The sequence below is a fragment of the Sprattus sprattus genome (assembly GCF_963457725.1).
Source record: "Sprattus sprattus genome assembly, chromosome: 11".
Classification (NCBI taxonomy): domain Eukaryota; kingdom Metazoa; phylum Chordata; class Actinopteri; order Clupeiformes; family Clupeidae; genus Sprattus; species Sprattus sprattus.
In genome coordinates this window covers 14,403,538-14,421,891 of record NC_137909.1, presented here as the reverse complement: position 1 = coordinate 14,421,891, position 18,354 = coordinate 14,403,538, and the positions used below count along the sequence as shown (strand labels likewise).

At 43.0% G+C, this 18,354-nt stretch overlaps 1 protein-coding gene across 1 annotated transcript in view; it reads left to right on the top strand.

Moving 5' to 3' along the window:
- ttc33 (tetratricopeptide repeat domain 33) overlaps positions 1–15,328 on the top strand; it is a 34,120-nt gene extending 18,792 nt beyond the window's left edge. Inside the window, exons 4-5 of the mRNA XM_080846920.1 lie at positions 6,334–6,465; positions 13,383–15,328. Coding sequence (XP_080703046.1) covers positions 6,334–6,465; positions 13,383–13,754 — 504 coding nt within the window. The 3' untranslated portion in view covers positions 13,755–15,328. The remainder of the gene's footprint in view (positions 1–6,333; positions 6,466–13,382) is intronic.
- Positions 15,329–18,354: the final 3,026 nt, after the last annotated feature.

The following is an 18,354-nucleotide window of genomic DNA, read 5'->3' as shown; positions in this document are numbered from 1 at the left end:
ATGCTACTTACCTAAAGGCTATGTTACTTTTATGATGTACCTTACCGTTAAAGTAAAGTCATGAACTAAAAGAACTCCTTAGTGTCATATAGTGGGTGTGATCTCAAACGGACATACTATGTCATAGGCTATGGCAGGCATTTCGATGGGTAGTGCTCAGCTGTTTTGTTACATCAGTCATAAGTCAGTGCGAAGTACAGATAACGCAGGTCCTTTCTTTCTGCTGCCATTTTTTTGTACTTCATTCATTTACATTCATTTAGTCATTTAGCAGACGTCCAAAGCGACGTACAAGGGAGAGAACAGTCAAGCTAAGAGCAATAAACCCTGGTGTAACAATGATTACTTTTTTTTTTTTTTTTTTTTTTTCAAGAAATAAAAAATGACATTGAAAGAAAAAGAAGTGCGGGACTGTCACTGCTTAAGTGCAAGTTAAGCCAAGGTGCCAGTTAGGAAGGGAGGTGCTCTCTGAAGAGTTGGGTTTTCAAGAGCTTCTTGGAGGTAGAGAGGGACGCCCCTGCTCTGGTAGTGCTAGGCAGGTCGTTCCACCTGTTGGTGGAACTACAACTGAGAATAGTCTGGATTGCCGTGCTTGCACAGGCGGCAGTGCCAGACGACGCTCACTGGATGAGCACAGCGTCCTGGGTGTAACATTTGCCCTTACAATAACATTTAGGTAGGTGGGAGCAGAACCAGCAAGCACTCTTTAGGCAAGCATAAGTGACTTGAATGCGCCGCTGCGTTCTGGATCATCTGTAGTGGTTTCACCACGCAAGCCTGCAGGCCCGTTAGGAGGGCGTTGCAGTAAAAGTAATTCATTCTTTTATATTTGTAATAACTTTTCTAGCTGTCTGTTTACTTTTTTATTATATCTTGCTTTCTTTTACTGCTACCTGCTATTGTGCCGTTCCCACTGCTGCTGCAACACTGCACATTTCCCCTTAGTGGGATGAATTTAGGATTATCTCATTGTATTTGCCTCCTCTTAAATAGAGAAGGAGACATGGATGTTAGGGAGAATAAAAGAAGGAGTAATTGGAAGAGCGGAAGAGGGAGGGGGAAAAAGAGAGCTTTTTTGAGAAATTGAGCAAGTTGGGAGGAAATAGAAAGCCATGAATGAAGCAGAGCGAGAAGGAGAAGAAGAGCGTGCAAGAAAGAGAATGAGACTGAGTGAGCGAGAAAGAGAATGAGAGCAAGCGAGAGATGGAAAGAGAATGAGAGCGAGCGAGAGATGGAAAGAGAGTGGAGAGACAGATGCTGTTCCTGTCAGTTGATCTGTGTGCTGCTTTGCAGAGGAACTTGAAGACTCGGTCCACAATTCGGTTTCATGAAAGGTTGTCGATATTTGACCCCAACAGCCGAGCCAATCAAATTACACCCCTCCCTTAAGTGTTCCCGAAACACCAAGTTGATAGGCTGGGATTATTTATGCCTCGGTCTGAGCCACTCTATTTTTTTTCCATTTACAGAGCACAATCTTGTGTACGAACACCAGTTTGTTTTAGCCCAAACACTGAACGGACAGCTAGATGACCATGAGAAACAATTCAATTAATTTGAGATAAAGTGTATGGGATTAGAATCATGGATAATACATTTAGAAGAAGTTTGTGTGTGTGTGTGTGTGTGTGTGTCTGTGTGTGTGTGTGTGTGTGTGTGTGTTTGTGTGTGTGTGTGTGTGTGTGCGTGTGTTTGTGTTTGTGTGTGTGTGTGTGTGTGTGTGTTAGTGTGTTAGTGTGTTTGTGCGTGTACCTGTGTGTGTGTGGATGTTCGTGTACCTGTGTGCGTGTATGCATATGTGTGCATGTGTGCGCGTTAACATATGTGTGTATCTCAAGTACCCTGTGGTTTGAGGCTATATTATCCCAGCCATGCATAGACAACATGGCTTATCAACTGCATCCTTATTTTAGAACTGCCAAAATGTAAATGCAACCACTTGGCGCTGGTAGAGATTTGACATTGAGGTTGTCACCCTGAGCCAAGCAGATCCACCCAGGCAGATGGCATGATGAAATTGTACAGTTTGTGGCTGGCGTAAGTTATATGCCACCTTAGCACCAGTCATAAGTGGCATTAGGTTTCCTCAAATCAAGTCAAATTAGCTATTTTTGCCATTGCCTCATATGCATGTGTGATACATACAGGGGAACTAGGGAATGAGCACAAACAGATTATTGGCAATACAAATTTAAACGTTATAAAACTTCAGTAGCATTGGCTGTAGTGATTGTAAGTCAGTTGCTGTTTCTTGCTCTGTATTTTTGGATGATTTCCCAACTGTGCAGAAGTGGTTGCTGCATTGCAGTCTGTAAAAAGAAGGAAAATAAATGAGTTCCTCTTGAGGTGCCTGCGTTAGAGTTAAGGCTGGGTTGCAATGTGGCCAGAGACGTGATGTCATTGGTGTTGACTTGTCTGACTATACCACTCCTACCGTCCTACTAGCACAGTACCCCTCTGTTTTAGGTTCAGCCCTTCAAAATCATCACAGTGGCCAGACCACACTGACTGTCAGTAGCACTGTTTGCACAACTGCATTCAAATGCTTTCTTTCACATCCATGATTCTCATTGCTATGTGAAGTTATCGGTATAAATCATGGCTTTTACTGCTGACAATTTACCTTAACCTGTCTGTGTAATAATGTGTGATGCTGTGACATCTTATAAGCATGTGGCATAAGCTGTTGTAGCATCCCAAACTCCCAACATTTATTAGTAATGATAACAGCTGACACACCAACAACTAATGGCAGGTGATGCTAAGTGATTCTAGCCTGGGTGCCATCTGTTTTGTACGCGCTCCACTGATTGCTGCGTTCTCGCTGAAAAACAACGTCTGGGATCGCTCGACCCGGTTTGGTCTGGTTATGATGTCACGTAATGAGCTGAACCATGTGGGGCACGCTGGGCGGGGCCTCTCCACGCCGTGGAACAAAGAACTGCCGTCAAGTTTCTTTCATACGAGAGGCACAAGTTGGTCAATCAAACTCTTTCAAAACCAGTTGGTAGCAGGGCGAGAACGTCTTTCCCGGAAAGAAAAGCTTTCAGTGCCTCATTTTGCTCACGTTTCAGCTCTGAAATTCCGTCTAAATCAGCGGGAACAGACGAAATCGCCTGCTCGATCAAGCTAGAACTTGTTTCGGCTTCCGCGTCGGCCATGTTTATGATAATGAGAAGCCTTCCCGCTGGGGCGCATATGGAAGGGACCAATCAGCGCGCTCGGCCATATTCTGACCGAATATTCAAATTCCAGACCAAACCGGGTCGAGCGATCCCAGACGTTTTTTTCAGCGAGAACACAGCAATCAGTGGAGCACGTACAAAACGGATGTCACCCAGGCTAGCATAAGCTGTTATGGCATCCCAAACTCCCCACATTTATTAGTAACGATAACATGACACTAGCTGACACACCAACAACTAATGGCAGGTGATGCTAAGTGATTCCTAAGATTGTCATTTTTATGAGTAAAGGTTCAAGTAAAAGCGTTACTGTTTCATGAACTGAAAGAACTGTGTTGCTGACACTCTTTCGTTGAATGTATTCCTATAAGCCTCCAAGTTATGCCATAGATTTAAAGCATCTTTTTTTTAGAGTCAAGTACTGGATGTGATCTCAGATGGGAATATGCCATGGGTTAGGATGAGTGTTTAGATGGGTGGTGCTGTAAGCCGCTGAGTGGCAATAGATGCCATGTTGGCAGAGGTCTGTGGGAATGCTTTGAAGTGAAGGATGATGGGACAGTTATCTTAACTGGCACAGCGCTCGTATTTGTCCTATGCTGCCATGGCGATGGTATGCTTTTATGTGAGAGGGCTGTAGTCACCTCTTCTCTTCTCTTCTCTGTTCTTCTACTTTCCTTACCCTCTGTTTTGTTTTCTTCTTTTCTTCATCTCCCTTTTTCTTCTCTTGAGTCCTCGTCTTTTCTGCTTTCTCTCTTTTCTTTTGTCTTCCCCCCTCTCTATTCTTTGTTTCTTTGCTCCCTTCTGTCCATATCTTGGCTCTTACTATCCCTGTGTCACTGTCTAAGTGTATTGAACTTCACTCAGTTCATCCATCCCTTTATTCATCATCCTCTCATCTCCTCACACTCTTCTCATCTATCAGTTCTGTCCCCCTCTCCCTCTCACCTCCATCTCCCTCTCCTTTCATCCCCCCATCTCTCTCTCCTCTTCTCTCATCACTCCCCCCCTCCTCCCCTGGGTTAAATCCATGTGTTCCATTGCTTTCCAAAGCAGGGCATCTTTCCAGAGCAGCTGCATGGTACTCTTCCTCTCTCTCTCTCTCTGTCTGTCTGCCTATCCCTCTCCCACCCTGTCGTGGATCGTTCAGGATCTGATACCATCGATCATATTTATGAAGGCTGGCCTGTCAGGCTGTGGAAGTGGATTGCACATTGCAGGCTGAGGCCTTGACCCCTCTTCTGTTGGACTCGCTGGTAACCTGATCGGTTCATATTGAGTGCTGGGGATGTAGTACTACACTCTGTCTCTCTCTCTCTCTTTCCCTCTCTCATTCTCTCTCTGACTAGCTCTGTCTCTGTCTTGCTCTGTCTCTTCCCCCTTTCCCTGGCTTACTCACTCTATATTTCTCACACTCTTTATTTCTTTGTTCAGCTAATTTTGTATTTATTTCTTGCTGCATGTGTGCTCTCTCCACTGTTCTCTGCTCTTCTCTCACAGGTTTCTTGATGTCTTCTTTCTCTTGAGCTGCTCTTTCTCAGGCTCTATCTTTATCGCCTTCCTTTTTTCTGTCTCACTCACACACTCGATCACTGACACACTCGATCACACACACACACACACACACACACACACACACACACACACACACACACACACACACACACTCGATCACTCACACACTCTTCCACACACACACTCTTCCCCACACACACACACACACACACACACACACACTCGCTCACTCACACACTCTGTCCCACTAATCTCACCCACTCTGTGTTACCTCTGCTTCTGTCATCTCTCTGTCCTGTTCTCCTCCTCCTCCTCCTCCTTCTTGATAAGAGCATTCCACTGACAGACATCTTCTAATGAGAATCCATTACAGGGTGGCGGAGGCCCACAGATACATGTCATTTCCATAGCTATATATATATATACAGCCGCGGAAAAAATTAAGAGACCACTTCAAAATTATCAGTTTCTCTGAAAAGAAGCGGAGCTGCTTGAATTCTTGTGCCAGGAGTAGCATAAAGTCACCCAACTGCAATGTGAAAGACTGGTGGACAGCATGCCAAGACACATGAAAGTTGTGATTTTAAATCAAGGTTATTCCACCAAATATTGATTTCTGAACTCTTCCTAAGTTAAAGCATTAGTATTTTGTAGTTTAAAAATGAATATGAGCTTGTTTTCTTTGCATTATTCGAAATCTGAAGACACTGCATATTTTTTGCTATTTTGACCAATTGTAATTTTTCTGCAAATAAATGATCTAAATGACAATATTTTTATTTGAAATTTGGTAGGAATGTTGCCAGTAGGTTATAGAATAAAACTAAAATGTACATTTTACTTTAACACATACCAATAAATAGTAAAACCAGAGAAACTGATAATTTTGAAGTGGTCTCTTAATTTTTTCCGCGGCTGTATATACACTAAGGGAGAATATGATGCACACATCTGAACCCTCCTGCATCAGTGCCACTTCCTCATGTGGCAGCTTAGCCGCCCACCACAGCACTGCTACAACGTCATCCAGCCATTGTGTGCGCACAGAGGTGATGTCTTTTTTTTCTCCCCCGTGAGCGGATTCCTCCAGCTGCGGCCGTGTTTTTCAGAGATGACCTTTCACTGCCCGCCCCCCTACCCCTGGAGATGGTCATTAGTCTTTTTCATCACCTGGCTCTCCCCCGGCACGTAACAAAGTTAACCTGCTGCACGGCCGTATATATGTGTGTGTCTGCTAACCGAGCCCACTGTCGGCACACAGCCGCTGGGAATGACATCATCAGCCACTAGACTGCTGTGCAGAGCATGACGTAGAATAGACCCCCCAGTAAAGTCCTTTTCTGTGAATGCGTGCATTTCCTTCCCTGATTGTTGTATGTGAAATAGTAGCCTTTGTCTGACTGTAAAGTCATAAACTGGCCCATTTAGCAAGATCGTGTGCTTAAGGGACTGTCTTGGAATTATGAACGTATCAGTGGTGCTTATGCTGGTGATGTACTGCTGCTGCTGCTGCTGATGCTGGTGATGATGATGGTGTTGGTGATGGTGATGATGATGGCGATAATGGTGCTGCCGATGATGATAATGGCGATGATGATAATGGCCATGATTATGATTGTAATCTTCACCCCAGGTGCTGACCATCCTGCAGGAGGTGTTCCCGGCGGTACAGGCGGCAGAGATGGCAGTCAAGCTCCGCCCCTACTGGTGGGAGGCGCGGCAAACCTTGGGTCGTGCCCAGCTCAGTATGGGGGAGGTGGAACTGGTGAGTTACCCTAGCAACAGTCTCATAGCAAAATGAAGGCAATGATTTAATGTTTACAATATGTTTCTTAAAAACCTAGAGGCAACATTTTAACTTAATGATGTCAAAATGAATGCCTGAATATGGGGTCATAACATTGTTTGAGTTCTTCTCAAAAAGCCAAAAACAACTTGTAACATTTGTAGTGCCCCAACCCCAGCTATCTTAAGTGCAGTTTCATATTTCCTTTTTTGCGGGGAAAAAAGTAGTGCCACTGAACTTTGAGAAATTACATTTTTACTATTTCATAAAATTCATCTGCATAAAATGCTTGTCATTGTGTTGTTAGGGACAATAGAAATTATAATATAATATATAATAATATAAAATTCTATCCAGAGGCATTTTCAAATGCAACCTTCAGTGCGTGTTCTTTGCTGTCAACCTGTTTGGGATTTTTTTTTTCCTGGTGGACTATCTAAAGAGTCAGAGATCTTGATTTCTCCTTCAGAACTTTGTTCCGTACACACACAGAAGAAGAACTGAAACAAAACGTTTCCTCTTTCCTCTGTATTTTTCTTCTCTATATGACAAAATACCACAGAGCACCATGTAACACTTTTTGTAACCATGGCAAGCAACGGAAAAAAAAGTGGAAAAAAAGATCCATTGCAAAACATGCTGTCTAGATGCTCCTGCAGCTACGTCCGGTCCTGCACATACCTCTCATCTGAGTCCTACTGGGGAACGCCGTAAATCACCTGTTAATGATGTACACCATCCCTATCCAACACCCCAGCCTATTTCTCAGTCTTTTATCAGAGAAGTGCTTAAAGTGAACTTGCTGAAGACTTACATTATCCCCATCCAACACCTCACTCATCTTTATTCTCATTATTTTTCATTTTTGTGTAATTTGGTTCCATTCATTTTGTGTTCTCTTAGATTGCGTGGTGATTTAAAGCTCAGCTGTGTATGTCATTTTACCATCTTAAGTCTCTTTTAAATGGACCACCTTCAATCTCGTTTAAATTACATTTTTGTTTCTCACTCTCTTTCTTTCTGTTCTGTTAATCCTCAGTCTCTGTGTCACTTTTATTCTCTCCATTTTCTCACGTACTCTATGTCTTATTCTCTCCAGTCTCACGTATTCTGTATGTATCTTCTTATATGTCTTACTCTCTTTCTTATTCCCTCTGTTCTCTGTCTTACTCTCTGTCTTATTCCCTCCAATCTCTCTCTTACTTATTCTCTCTGTCTTCTCTGTTTCTTATTCTTTCCATTCTCTCCATGATTTTGTACTTTCTCTACTTTCTTTCATACTTATCCTCTATCTGTCTCACCCTCTGCGTGTGTGTGTGTGTGTGTGTGTGTGTGTGTGTGTGTGTGTGTGTGTGTGTGTGTGTGTGTGTGTGTGTGTGTGTGTGTGTGTGTATGTGTGCGCGTGTGTGTAGTGCTGCCAGCTCACCGTTCCTGCTCCAGTGATAGAAAGATCATATCGTAGCCCGGCCTAGCCTAGCGGCATGGAAGAGTACTTTAGCATGAGGGCTACGACACCACACATGCCACAACCTGCTCTCAGGTGCGAAGAGAAGGATGAGGGAGTGGAGAGAGTCTTGTGCAAACGCTGTCGCCCTGTGGTAAACGACAGGTCGAAGTGGGTTGGCTGGTGGCCAGAGCAGGTACCTGTGCACAGTGAGCTGAGACCTGAGGTGCTTAGATACACACACAGCTCAAACACACACATAATGGGAATTTTTGGTGAGACACATGCCTTTCTATTTTGGGTTGGACAAGCTGGGTCTAGTGGCAGTTTGTGTGAACGTGCATGCATCTCTGAACCATGCCGAGCCTGCAGCCTCTCTCTAGAAAGATCTGGCCTCAGGTGTTAATTAAGTGGGTGTCCATTAAAGTCCATTTAGTCTTTTATTACAGTACATTCCTGAAAAAAACTAAAAGAGCAGTGATCTCTCTTCTTTTCTCTGTAGTGGACATGTATGTTGTACAGTTACTTAGCGAATAACTATGAGATGATCAAACTTGTGTGTTCTGTGATCGTGCAGAGGCTCTTGTAAAAGTTTTACTGGGAGCAGTAAAGGCTGCGTATATAAAAGAAGGTCTGCTCGTAACGCACAACATACACACATCCCTTCCTCTGTCTCAGTCTCTGCACGCAGGGCGGGGTTGCAAAGAATGGTGGGGAAAGGCTTGTGTAAACTTCTCTCTTTCTCCCTCTCTTCTCTTGACTCCTCTCTTCTTCTCATTCTCTCTTTCTTGCTCTCTTTCTTCTTCATTCTCTCTTCCTCCCTCTCTCTCTCTCTCAATCTCCTTCTCTCTCTTTCTCTCCCTCCTTCTCTCTGTATCTCTCCATCTAGTTCTCATCATTTTCTTTCTCTCTTGTCTGTATCTCTCTATCTCTTCCCCTCTGTCTTTTTTTGCCTAATTTTCTTACCATATTTCTCCTTCTCTTCCTCTCTTTTTATTGTCTCTTTTTCTTCCCATCATTAACTGTTTCAGTCTCTCTCTCTATTTCTCTTTTCCTCTCTACCTTTCCCCCTCTCCCTATTTCTCCCTCTCTCTCTCTCTCTCTCTCTCTCTCTCTCTCTCTCTCTCTCTCTCTCTCTCTCTCTCTCTCTGCTAAAGCCATTGCAGCCCAAGACGAGCGTCTTGCTCAACTCCCTTTTTATTTTTCATTAAGCGTTTCCCACTTGACGTGCAACAGATCCCTGGCACTGCCTCTGATTGGCCGACATTCTGGGATCCCGTTTCTCTCGCGGGGCCGTTATCTGATCGGGTGTTTCTGTGTGCGCAGCGGGGAGTGAGAGCGAGAGCAGGAGGCCAGCGCTCGTGAAAGATCAGGCCGTACGGGGTCACCGCCGTGCTCTCTGGGTTCAGGTCTCGGCCTTGTGTCTGTGGCGCTTTGTTTGAGGAGCTTGGGCTTGTCAGGAGAATGATGCCCAGGTGTTTGCCCCCATTTCCTGAGCTTAGCAGTCGTCATTACACATCCACAGGTGGGGAATGTTTGCAGTAAAGGGCTTGAACATTTTATTATGATGTGGAATCATTATGAATCAGGGTACTTGTGTACTAAAGTATGTTCTTAATTTACCAAACATGTCCTGTTTAACCTGTGACGGCACCATTATCCACACTGTAATTGTCTGATGGAAGATTGATACGTCATTTGGTGTGAAGTAAACAGGAAGTTGTGGCTGCTCAGACTTTGGGGCATGTTGCATTATGGAAGTTGGTTGACCACATTCTGAACTGCAGATTGGGTGATGGTAGGGCCGAGTTTAGACGTAAGGCTAGATGTAACTTAATGACTTCAGGATAACAGCTGTAATGACCTCCAACATGACAAGGTAAGCACTTCTGTTTATGTGATACAGTCCCTCCGTTCAGCTTTGTCACACAATCCAGTGGATCGGTTCAAAATTTAATTAAGAAGCATTGTGAAGTTCTGGTCTGAACCTAGCAGGCTAACTACCTAAAGAGCATGCAAAAACCTTGCAAACACCACCAACAGCCTAGTTGGCACTGATAAAAGCTTGTAACCATGTTAACTGGTGGTTTATGGCGATATTTCCGGCAGTGGTGTGGTGTGAAGGCTTTCCTTACAGGCTTTATGAGTGTTCTCACCCAAACCGCAGAAGGACAGAGTGCACAGTAGGGGTGGGAATCTCTTGGCACCTCACGATTCGATTCGAAATCGATTCAGAGGTCAACGATTCGATTTAAAATCGATTATCGATTATCGATTTAAAATCGATTTTGTAATTAAAAAAAATACTTTTTTTTTTTAACACATCCATTTTATGTTGAAATGCAAGCTGCATCAACTATTGCATTGCTTATAGAAAGTCAAAATTGTGACCATTAAAAGCTTTTACTCTAATAAAGCAAATAGCGAAGGTTATTCATCTGTTGATTTTCTTCAATTTAGACTCTGAGTTGCAAACTCAAATGATTCAATAGTCAAAATGCATCGATAATCGTTTTATCAGTTTCTAATTGATATTCGATAATCAATCGATAATTGCATTTCAACATAAAATGGATGTGTAAAAAAAGCGATAATCAATTCTAAACCGATAAAACGATTATCAATCCATTTCGACTTTTAAAACATTCAAGTTTGCTACTCAGAGTCTTTGCTACACTTCCTACTTTGTGTTTGATAATTAAAGAAAATCAACAGATGAATTACCTTCTCTATTTTTTATGAGAAAAAGCTTTTCCTTGTCACAATTTTGACTTTCTATGAACAATCCAATAATCGATGCACCTTCCATTTCAACATAAAATGGATGTGTAAAAAAAATATATATATATATATTATTATTTTATTTTTTTTTTAATTACAAAATCAATTATGAACTTTTCTGAATCGAGACAATCGCTTTAGAGAGAATCGATTAAAATCGAATAATCGATTTTTTCCCCCCACCCCTAGTGCACAGCCTGGACTGCTGGTGGGAACGACCTGTCTGTTTATCTGTCCATCACCTGACCATATTTCCTTTAAATTAAAGTAGAATTCCAGATCAATTGCTAATCGCTTACGATATGCTAGCGGCTAAAACTAACGAAACCTCTTGAAATGTGCTGACTTTGACATCATGACAAACTAGTTAGTCAACAACTGTCCTAACACACTCAATCATCAAACAAGTGCAATACAAGACAAAGCAAGACGGCAAATAAGCTACTTACTAGTTCAGCAGACATAAAAAAGCCGGGCGGCTTCAGGCAATCTTACATTTAGCAGTTACGTATATGCCTATGGACCCTGGTATGGCAATGGCACGGTGGTGATTCTCCATATTAAAAGTCATTGTAGCGCCCCAATTTTTTTCAAGCTTTTATTTTAAGGTAAAATTGCTTGTCCTAACCCTAATCCTGAAGTACAATTGTTGCATAATGCTTCTTTAATTTGAAGATAATGCCAAAAGTAGTTGGCCCTTATAAACATACCTCAAGAAGTGGAAAATTGTTGCATAGTGTTGATTTAAGACTCTCTCACTCCCACCCCACACTAAAACCAAGTTTCTCCACGTCTCTAGATGTGCAGTATACACACACACACACACACACACACACACACACACACACACACACACACACACACACACACACACACACACACACACACACACACACACACACACTCACTCTCACACACTCAGGGCCTGTTGCACCAGCTGAAGCTTGGCCAGACTTGGGGTCATGTTACAGATGGTGCTCGGTGGATTCTCCGTACACACACACACACACACACACACACACACACACACACATACAGTAGACACACACATACACACACAGACACATACAGACACATGCTAGGTGGATTCTTAGCCCCGTCCAGTGAATGATTGTTTTGGCTAGCACTACCCACTATACTTTTCAATAAACACTTGACACAACCCAACACTCTGAGCCGGCTAATATTAAAGGTATCTATTACACCTAATGGTTTTTCTCTGGCTTCTTTTCGGGGGCAAAACATATTGCCTACATTTGTTGTCTGGCAGCTGGTGAGACACGTCACCGCGAGCGAGGCCCCTGAGGTGGCTATAGGGACTGAGTCAGTGGAGCTGATCGTCAGAGATATGTATTTATAGGACCTCAATGGGGATTTTAGTAATTGCTCTCTTTACTTTAGACCACTGGTGAATAGATTGAATTGCGTCCCCCCACGTGACTTCTCCAGTCACGCATTGTGCATTAATCTGTGTCCTGTCACGCCTGTTGACTGTGATGTGTGTGTGTGTGTGTGTGTGTTGGGTGGAAAGCAGCCGTGTGGAGTTTTGATGTTGAAATCGATACCCCCACTGCAGTCATTGAGGAGACCGAGATGAGCGCGTAAATCTCGCGCTAAGCCCACCGTAATTGGCTTTTTCTGCTGCTTCAGTGGATATGTATAATTAATGACTATAAATACCATTTCAGTTATCTTCCATCAGAGGTGCTTTAACAAGTCTCCAAGGCATGGTATTTTTCACGGACACGCTTGAAGATGACTGGGCTGACACGCTAACAGCAGAGTCAGTTCTTAGAATGCCGCGGGGCGAGAGGCCAGAGTTGTAACTTAGGACTGACTTCAACATTTAAACAGTTAATTAGCACAGAATTTGACATTTGGCATTTTGTGCCTTAAGATTAAATCCTGCTCTTGGTGCAGTCTAGTTAGGAGATGGAGAGAGTCATGTGGCATTTTGATACTGGAACATTTTCTGAATTATCATATAAATCTTTTTAACGAAGATAACACTTGAATGAAGTTAACTTTTCTCTTGCGTAAAACAACCCACATATTGTTGGCTCTCCAGCTGCATGGGAGAAGAAAGGGAAGAAACGCCATGGCCCTCTGGACGTCATGGACCTTTGCACTACTGGAAGGATTGCTCAAGAATGAGCCATCGTTTAAAAATAGCTAGAAGGAAATATCTTCGATCATACTGCATTGACCATTTGACTCACTCATAGATTCCCTATGATTCCCTGCTGGGTATCTCAAATGCTGCAGATAACAAACTCTCCTGAATGATGAAATACTAAATCAAGATATTTGCATTGATGTCCGTGACCCTTTACAGGTTTATTAACTTGACCCCTGAGGGAACCGTGGTCAGAAAAAAAGTCAGAACTAAAATGTGGAAGCATGTGTATTAGAGTGTGGGGTGATCTGGTGTCAGGTCAAACTTATCTACACGTGTGGTTTAAGCATAGAGGAGGATAATCACTACCTTCTGTCAGTACCTTTGGTGTGTGTGTTCAGTTATATGTCTTTTTACTATGTGTATGTGTATAAAGTATTGTGTTCATGCTTTTTGTATGTTTGTGGATATTTCTGTGTCATCTGTGGATGTGTGTTTGTGTGATATCTGTCGGTGTGTATTAACGTATTTGTATATACGTGTGTGTGTCCACAGGCTACCCGGTCGTTCCAGGTGGCGGTGCACCTCAGTCCGTGTGAGCGCCACCTATGGGAGGAGGACTTGGTGTGGGCGCAGAAACTCCGCGATCAGAAACGCCAAGCAGCCCAGGTTGCCTCACAGGAGCAGGAGGCGCGCCATCTCATAGACGAGGCCCCAGAACTTCAGCAGGACTTCGACGACTTCGAGAGCGACGAGGTCATCGCAGCATGCACCGCCATTGCCGAGCGACAGAAGAAGTACGAGGAACTCCGGAAGACAGCGGTGGTTGTGGCGACGCAAGGCGTCACCATAGAAAGGATGAGAGAGGATGCAGACAGACCTTCCTGTGCCTCCCACAGTGACTTTGTGAAAGCTAGAGGACTGTAGGCAGAGCTGCAGAACTCTCACACATTTTTTCTTTTTTTTCTTCTTGTACCTGATATATGTGCTGTTAATGTACAGATAATGAATCATTTTTAGTTTATCTATGTCTGTTTAGGCATGTATCTGCTGTTGAAGCATCAATGGAACACAAAACTGGTTGTCACAGTTCTGCTATAAGATGCTATGTTCTTTTGTTTAGATCAGCTTTTTTCTTTGGGGCGGCATACCCTCTCCACCATAGCTCCCGATTTCATCTCACTATATATGAAGAATTAAAAGCTCCTCACTTGGAAACAATTTGTTTGAAATCCTCAGTGCCGAGATCTCGGAAGAGGCCATTCTTTGTCCTCAGATTTGAAATATGTGCTTGGCTCAGTTAAACTGGTGGCCTCTATGAGTGACACGAGAACAAAGGCACTTATGTATTCCTGATGAGGTTTAATTCTTTTCCACGATAAAGTTTTTATGTTGATCTCCATGGAAACCTCCCTCCCCCCGTACCCAACTGCCACGGAATCCCCGAATTCCCGGCTTTACCGCATCATCTGAAACCCCCCTGGGGACATGGAATGCTGCTAGATCCATATCCAGCGATCCATCTAGCCACCAGCCTCCACTTCCAAGAGTCAGAGAAGGGCAACTAAAAACCCCAGCAGCATCCCAATTAGACTCCCATCGTTCTTGTCCGTCCCCATCGCTCATTAATGCTTTTCCGTGTTAGTGCTGATGTTTAAGGCATACTAAGGCAGTTTTTATGATCGTAGCAGGCTATCGGATATGAGCGGCATCCTGTCATTTCTGAAGCCATTAGCTAATGCTAATGGGGGACGCAGCGCAGCTGACCGTGCGGGAAAGGGCTCTGAGAGGGTGGCCAGAGGAAGTCATTGAGAGAAATATGAGAATATGAGAAAAAAGAAGACTTCCTCTCGACAGGCTTCAGCTTGTATGTCCTGAGAAGGATGTGCTGTCCAGAAGGCAGTAGCAGCAGCAGCAGCAGCAGGGTTGAAAAGGTTAGCCAGGCCCGTCCTGCTTCCGGTTCAAACTCTTCTGGGTTTGGGGAGGACTCCAAGCGGCCCTCTGATGTGGTTGTAAAAGCGAGGCGCATACTGTAGAGGAAGCACTCGTTTGAGTATCAGCATGTTGTAATTGCATTTTTTGTGCTTTCATTGTGAACATTCTGTGTGTTAATAATCGTGTGTATTAATAGTTGTGTGTGTTAATAAGGTGTAGATACCAGGCTGACATTCTGGTTCCCTTACCTTATTGAGAACACATTGTTTTGTGTTAAATGTGGATATAAATAACATGATGAAGACCCTACCTGTCTTTTTGTGCACCAGAAACAACTGGTTTAACCACACTGTTGCACTCAGACCCACACTGAAAAAATATGAAATAAAAAGTTATATAAAAATAAACGATATGGCACTGAGTGTGAAAATCCATTTCCTGCTCTGTTCCTCCACCAAGCTGGACTCCTGGGGAGGGTGACACTAAGCCTCCCATTTTTGTAATTTCCTTCTCTCTCCTTCTCCCTTCTCCTTCTCTCTCTCTCTCTCTCTCTCTCTCTCTCTCTCTCTCTCACTTACAGTCATAAGACATAATCACTCTCCACATTTTTTTTATACAATTTACGCCTCAAAGCCTGGGAGGCATCCGGTCACATTCACCCCTGACAACTACCACCGGAGCAAACCAACTACTACTGCTACTGCTACTGCTACTGCTACTGCTGCTACTGCTACTGCTACTGCTACTGCTGCTGCTGCTGCTGCGTCTACTACTACTACTGTTAGTCCTATTACTGCTGCTACTGCTCCTGCTATTGATACTACTGCTACTATTAGTGCCACTACTACTACTACTTCTACTTCTACTTCTACCACTGTAATAAATCACATTTCCTCTGTCTTGTATTTGCCAACATGACAGACAAATTAGTTTGTTATTAGTATTGGTATTGATTTAAGTGGATGAGTGTGGGGGGCTGGGGGTGGCTTAAGCAGTAACCAAACAATCAATAAAACTGGATGTGTACAAGCGACCTCACCTGCGTCACTAAGATCAGACCTGATCACATGACTCAGTGCCTAAGTGCTTTGCAAGCTTTGTTCCAGATTCCCCCTGGTTGCTGTGATTGCATTAAGGGATGTCTTTGGTGTCTGTCTGTCTCCAGGTTTACGGTCTCTCATCAGTCACCATGGTGATGGACCAAACGAATGTGCCTGTCGATGTTAAACGCTGACTCACCTCGTAATTCCTGTGCCGGATACAGGCCAAATCAGGGCCGGATCCTGCCGCAGTCCTCATCTCACTGTGCCCTGGCTAGGGGTTTGGTGTTGGTTAGACGGCAGAAGCCCCAAGGCAGCACTTATGTTCCAGGTCATGCAGCAAGGCCCAGCAATATTCTGTTACTACAAGGGCAATTGTCGTCAGTACTCCCGAAGGCCCGGATTTACTTTCAAAGCAGTGTTGGTACATGACCATGAAGTAGAGTAGATGTTTTACAGACCACAGGGCCATAAATGTTATCAGCAAAATGACAAAATCAGACATTGAGATTTGACTCCTCAGGGAAGAAAGAAGGTAAGCCCTCAGCCATTACAGTCCTGTGCACCTCTATGCCTTATGTTTTTGGAAATTGTTTTTGATCGTTTAAAATTTTATAGCTATACCAAATCTTATCTCGTCAAATCTCTGTGCATATTCATATTTTGTTTTTGGCTCTTGTGTTTGGAGTTTACTTTGCTGTCGGCCACATAGGTCTGGCAAAAATGATTTGTCTCTCCATTCCGCGTCTAGCTTGTGTTGTGCACTACCTCCCTTGTTAGTTGTTTTGAAGGAAAATGTCTTCCAAAAATATAATGGGATTTGTGACAACACATTTGAAAGTGGGTATATTAAGCTTGTACAGCTAAAACCATTACCAACAAGAAAATACAGCATCCCTGCGGCTCTTACTTGACTTTAAATGTTATAGGCCTGTCTAAGTTAACGTAATGCAAAGTGGACTTTTGTCAAGGATTAATGGAAACTCATTGGCTTTGTAAAATGACTTTGCAGCCTATTTTGTTATGATAAATATGAGTCCTTTGCTCAGTTTTGGACGGTGATCAGCAGTCTCCTCACAGGTATGTATACAGAGAGGCTTTTAAGATCTGTAGAGAACCTGTTTACTGAGCTGTTCATGATTGATGAATGAAGACCCACTTCGTCTCTGCATCTAATCTCTAATGATTTTACCCCTGGTATTGTTTTTATGGGGGAGTAACCCAGTCGATAATCCATTTACACAGGCCCAGGTAAAGTTAAGAAATTCAGGGGCAGTTTTTCCGCTTCGGTGGAGCAGTCTATAGATGTTTTTCCCATGATAAACAGCACATGGGGTCATCGCCCCTACCCAAGGTTCCTTTTACCATGTTTTTGTGTTCATTCTTTTTGGTCAAGAATACCATCATTATCTGTGCCTGCTTCTAAATAATAAGGGAAAAAGTAAAAATAAATAAAAATAAAATGCTTTGTTTCTTCATCAAGCTTTATTTTTCTCCAAAACAAGTGTTGATTTCAATTCAGTTTCAAGAAATTGCTACATGATTCAGTGATCAGCATGCAGAATGGTGAAGCAGCAATCGCTGCATAACAAACGACTAAATAACCAGATACACCCACAAAGTAGAACAAAATGGCTTCAGTCACTTGTAATGGGTCAGTAACCTCTGTTACACATTAGGTTACCTGTTTTTTTCCTACCCAGTGGAAATGTTTTATTTTGAGTGTTTTTTTTTTTTTAACATCCACATTAATGTTCACAATACTCTAATGAACAACCTGTGATTTCAAATGCTGTGGAGTAACATGACATAACTTGAATGACAAACTATGCAAGACTGACTAACATAAAGTTTCTTAACGATATCCAAATGATTTCTTAACAGCTTTCTGAAATGGGCACAACTAACCAGACCTTCTCACAGAGAATACATTTTTTTACATTCATAAATAAATAATACCATTACACAACACACTTTTCACATTTTAGCAACATGGCTATGTACAGGTTATCTCTTACGGACATTAAGTACACCTGGTGACTTGATAAGTGGCACTGGCTCAGCACAAAGGCCCAAAGAGAAAAAAGTTTCAAAAGTGCAGTAATCGTCATGGCTGACCCGGTCAGTGTCAGTAATGTGTTTCATCGACTATTGGGAGGCATGGATGCACTGTATCTTAAATGCATGTGTTGTAATGTGCTATTTCACATGTGCTTTCTTTTCCAAACACTCTTTCTTTGTCCTCCTTGGGAATTCAGCCCTGGCCTAGCATATGTCACTGTTAGTTAAAGGCTGTCAGGTCAACAGTTTCATGTTGACAAACCCTCCAGCTCCCACTGCCGCTGGATCTAAGTCAAGGCCTCCAATGATTCATTAGAAGAGCGCTTCACCGCTTTGGCTAGAGCCAAACAAACAAACAAAGAATCAACCACAAAACAAGAGGAAATAAACATAACAACAACAATCTGACGTGAGATCGAACTTCATTCATCATGATTTCTTATCCCCTGCATGGATCTGGCCTGGATTTTGAAGTAACCCTCAGTCAGCAA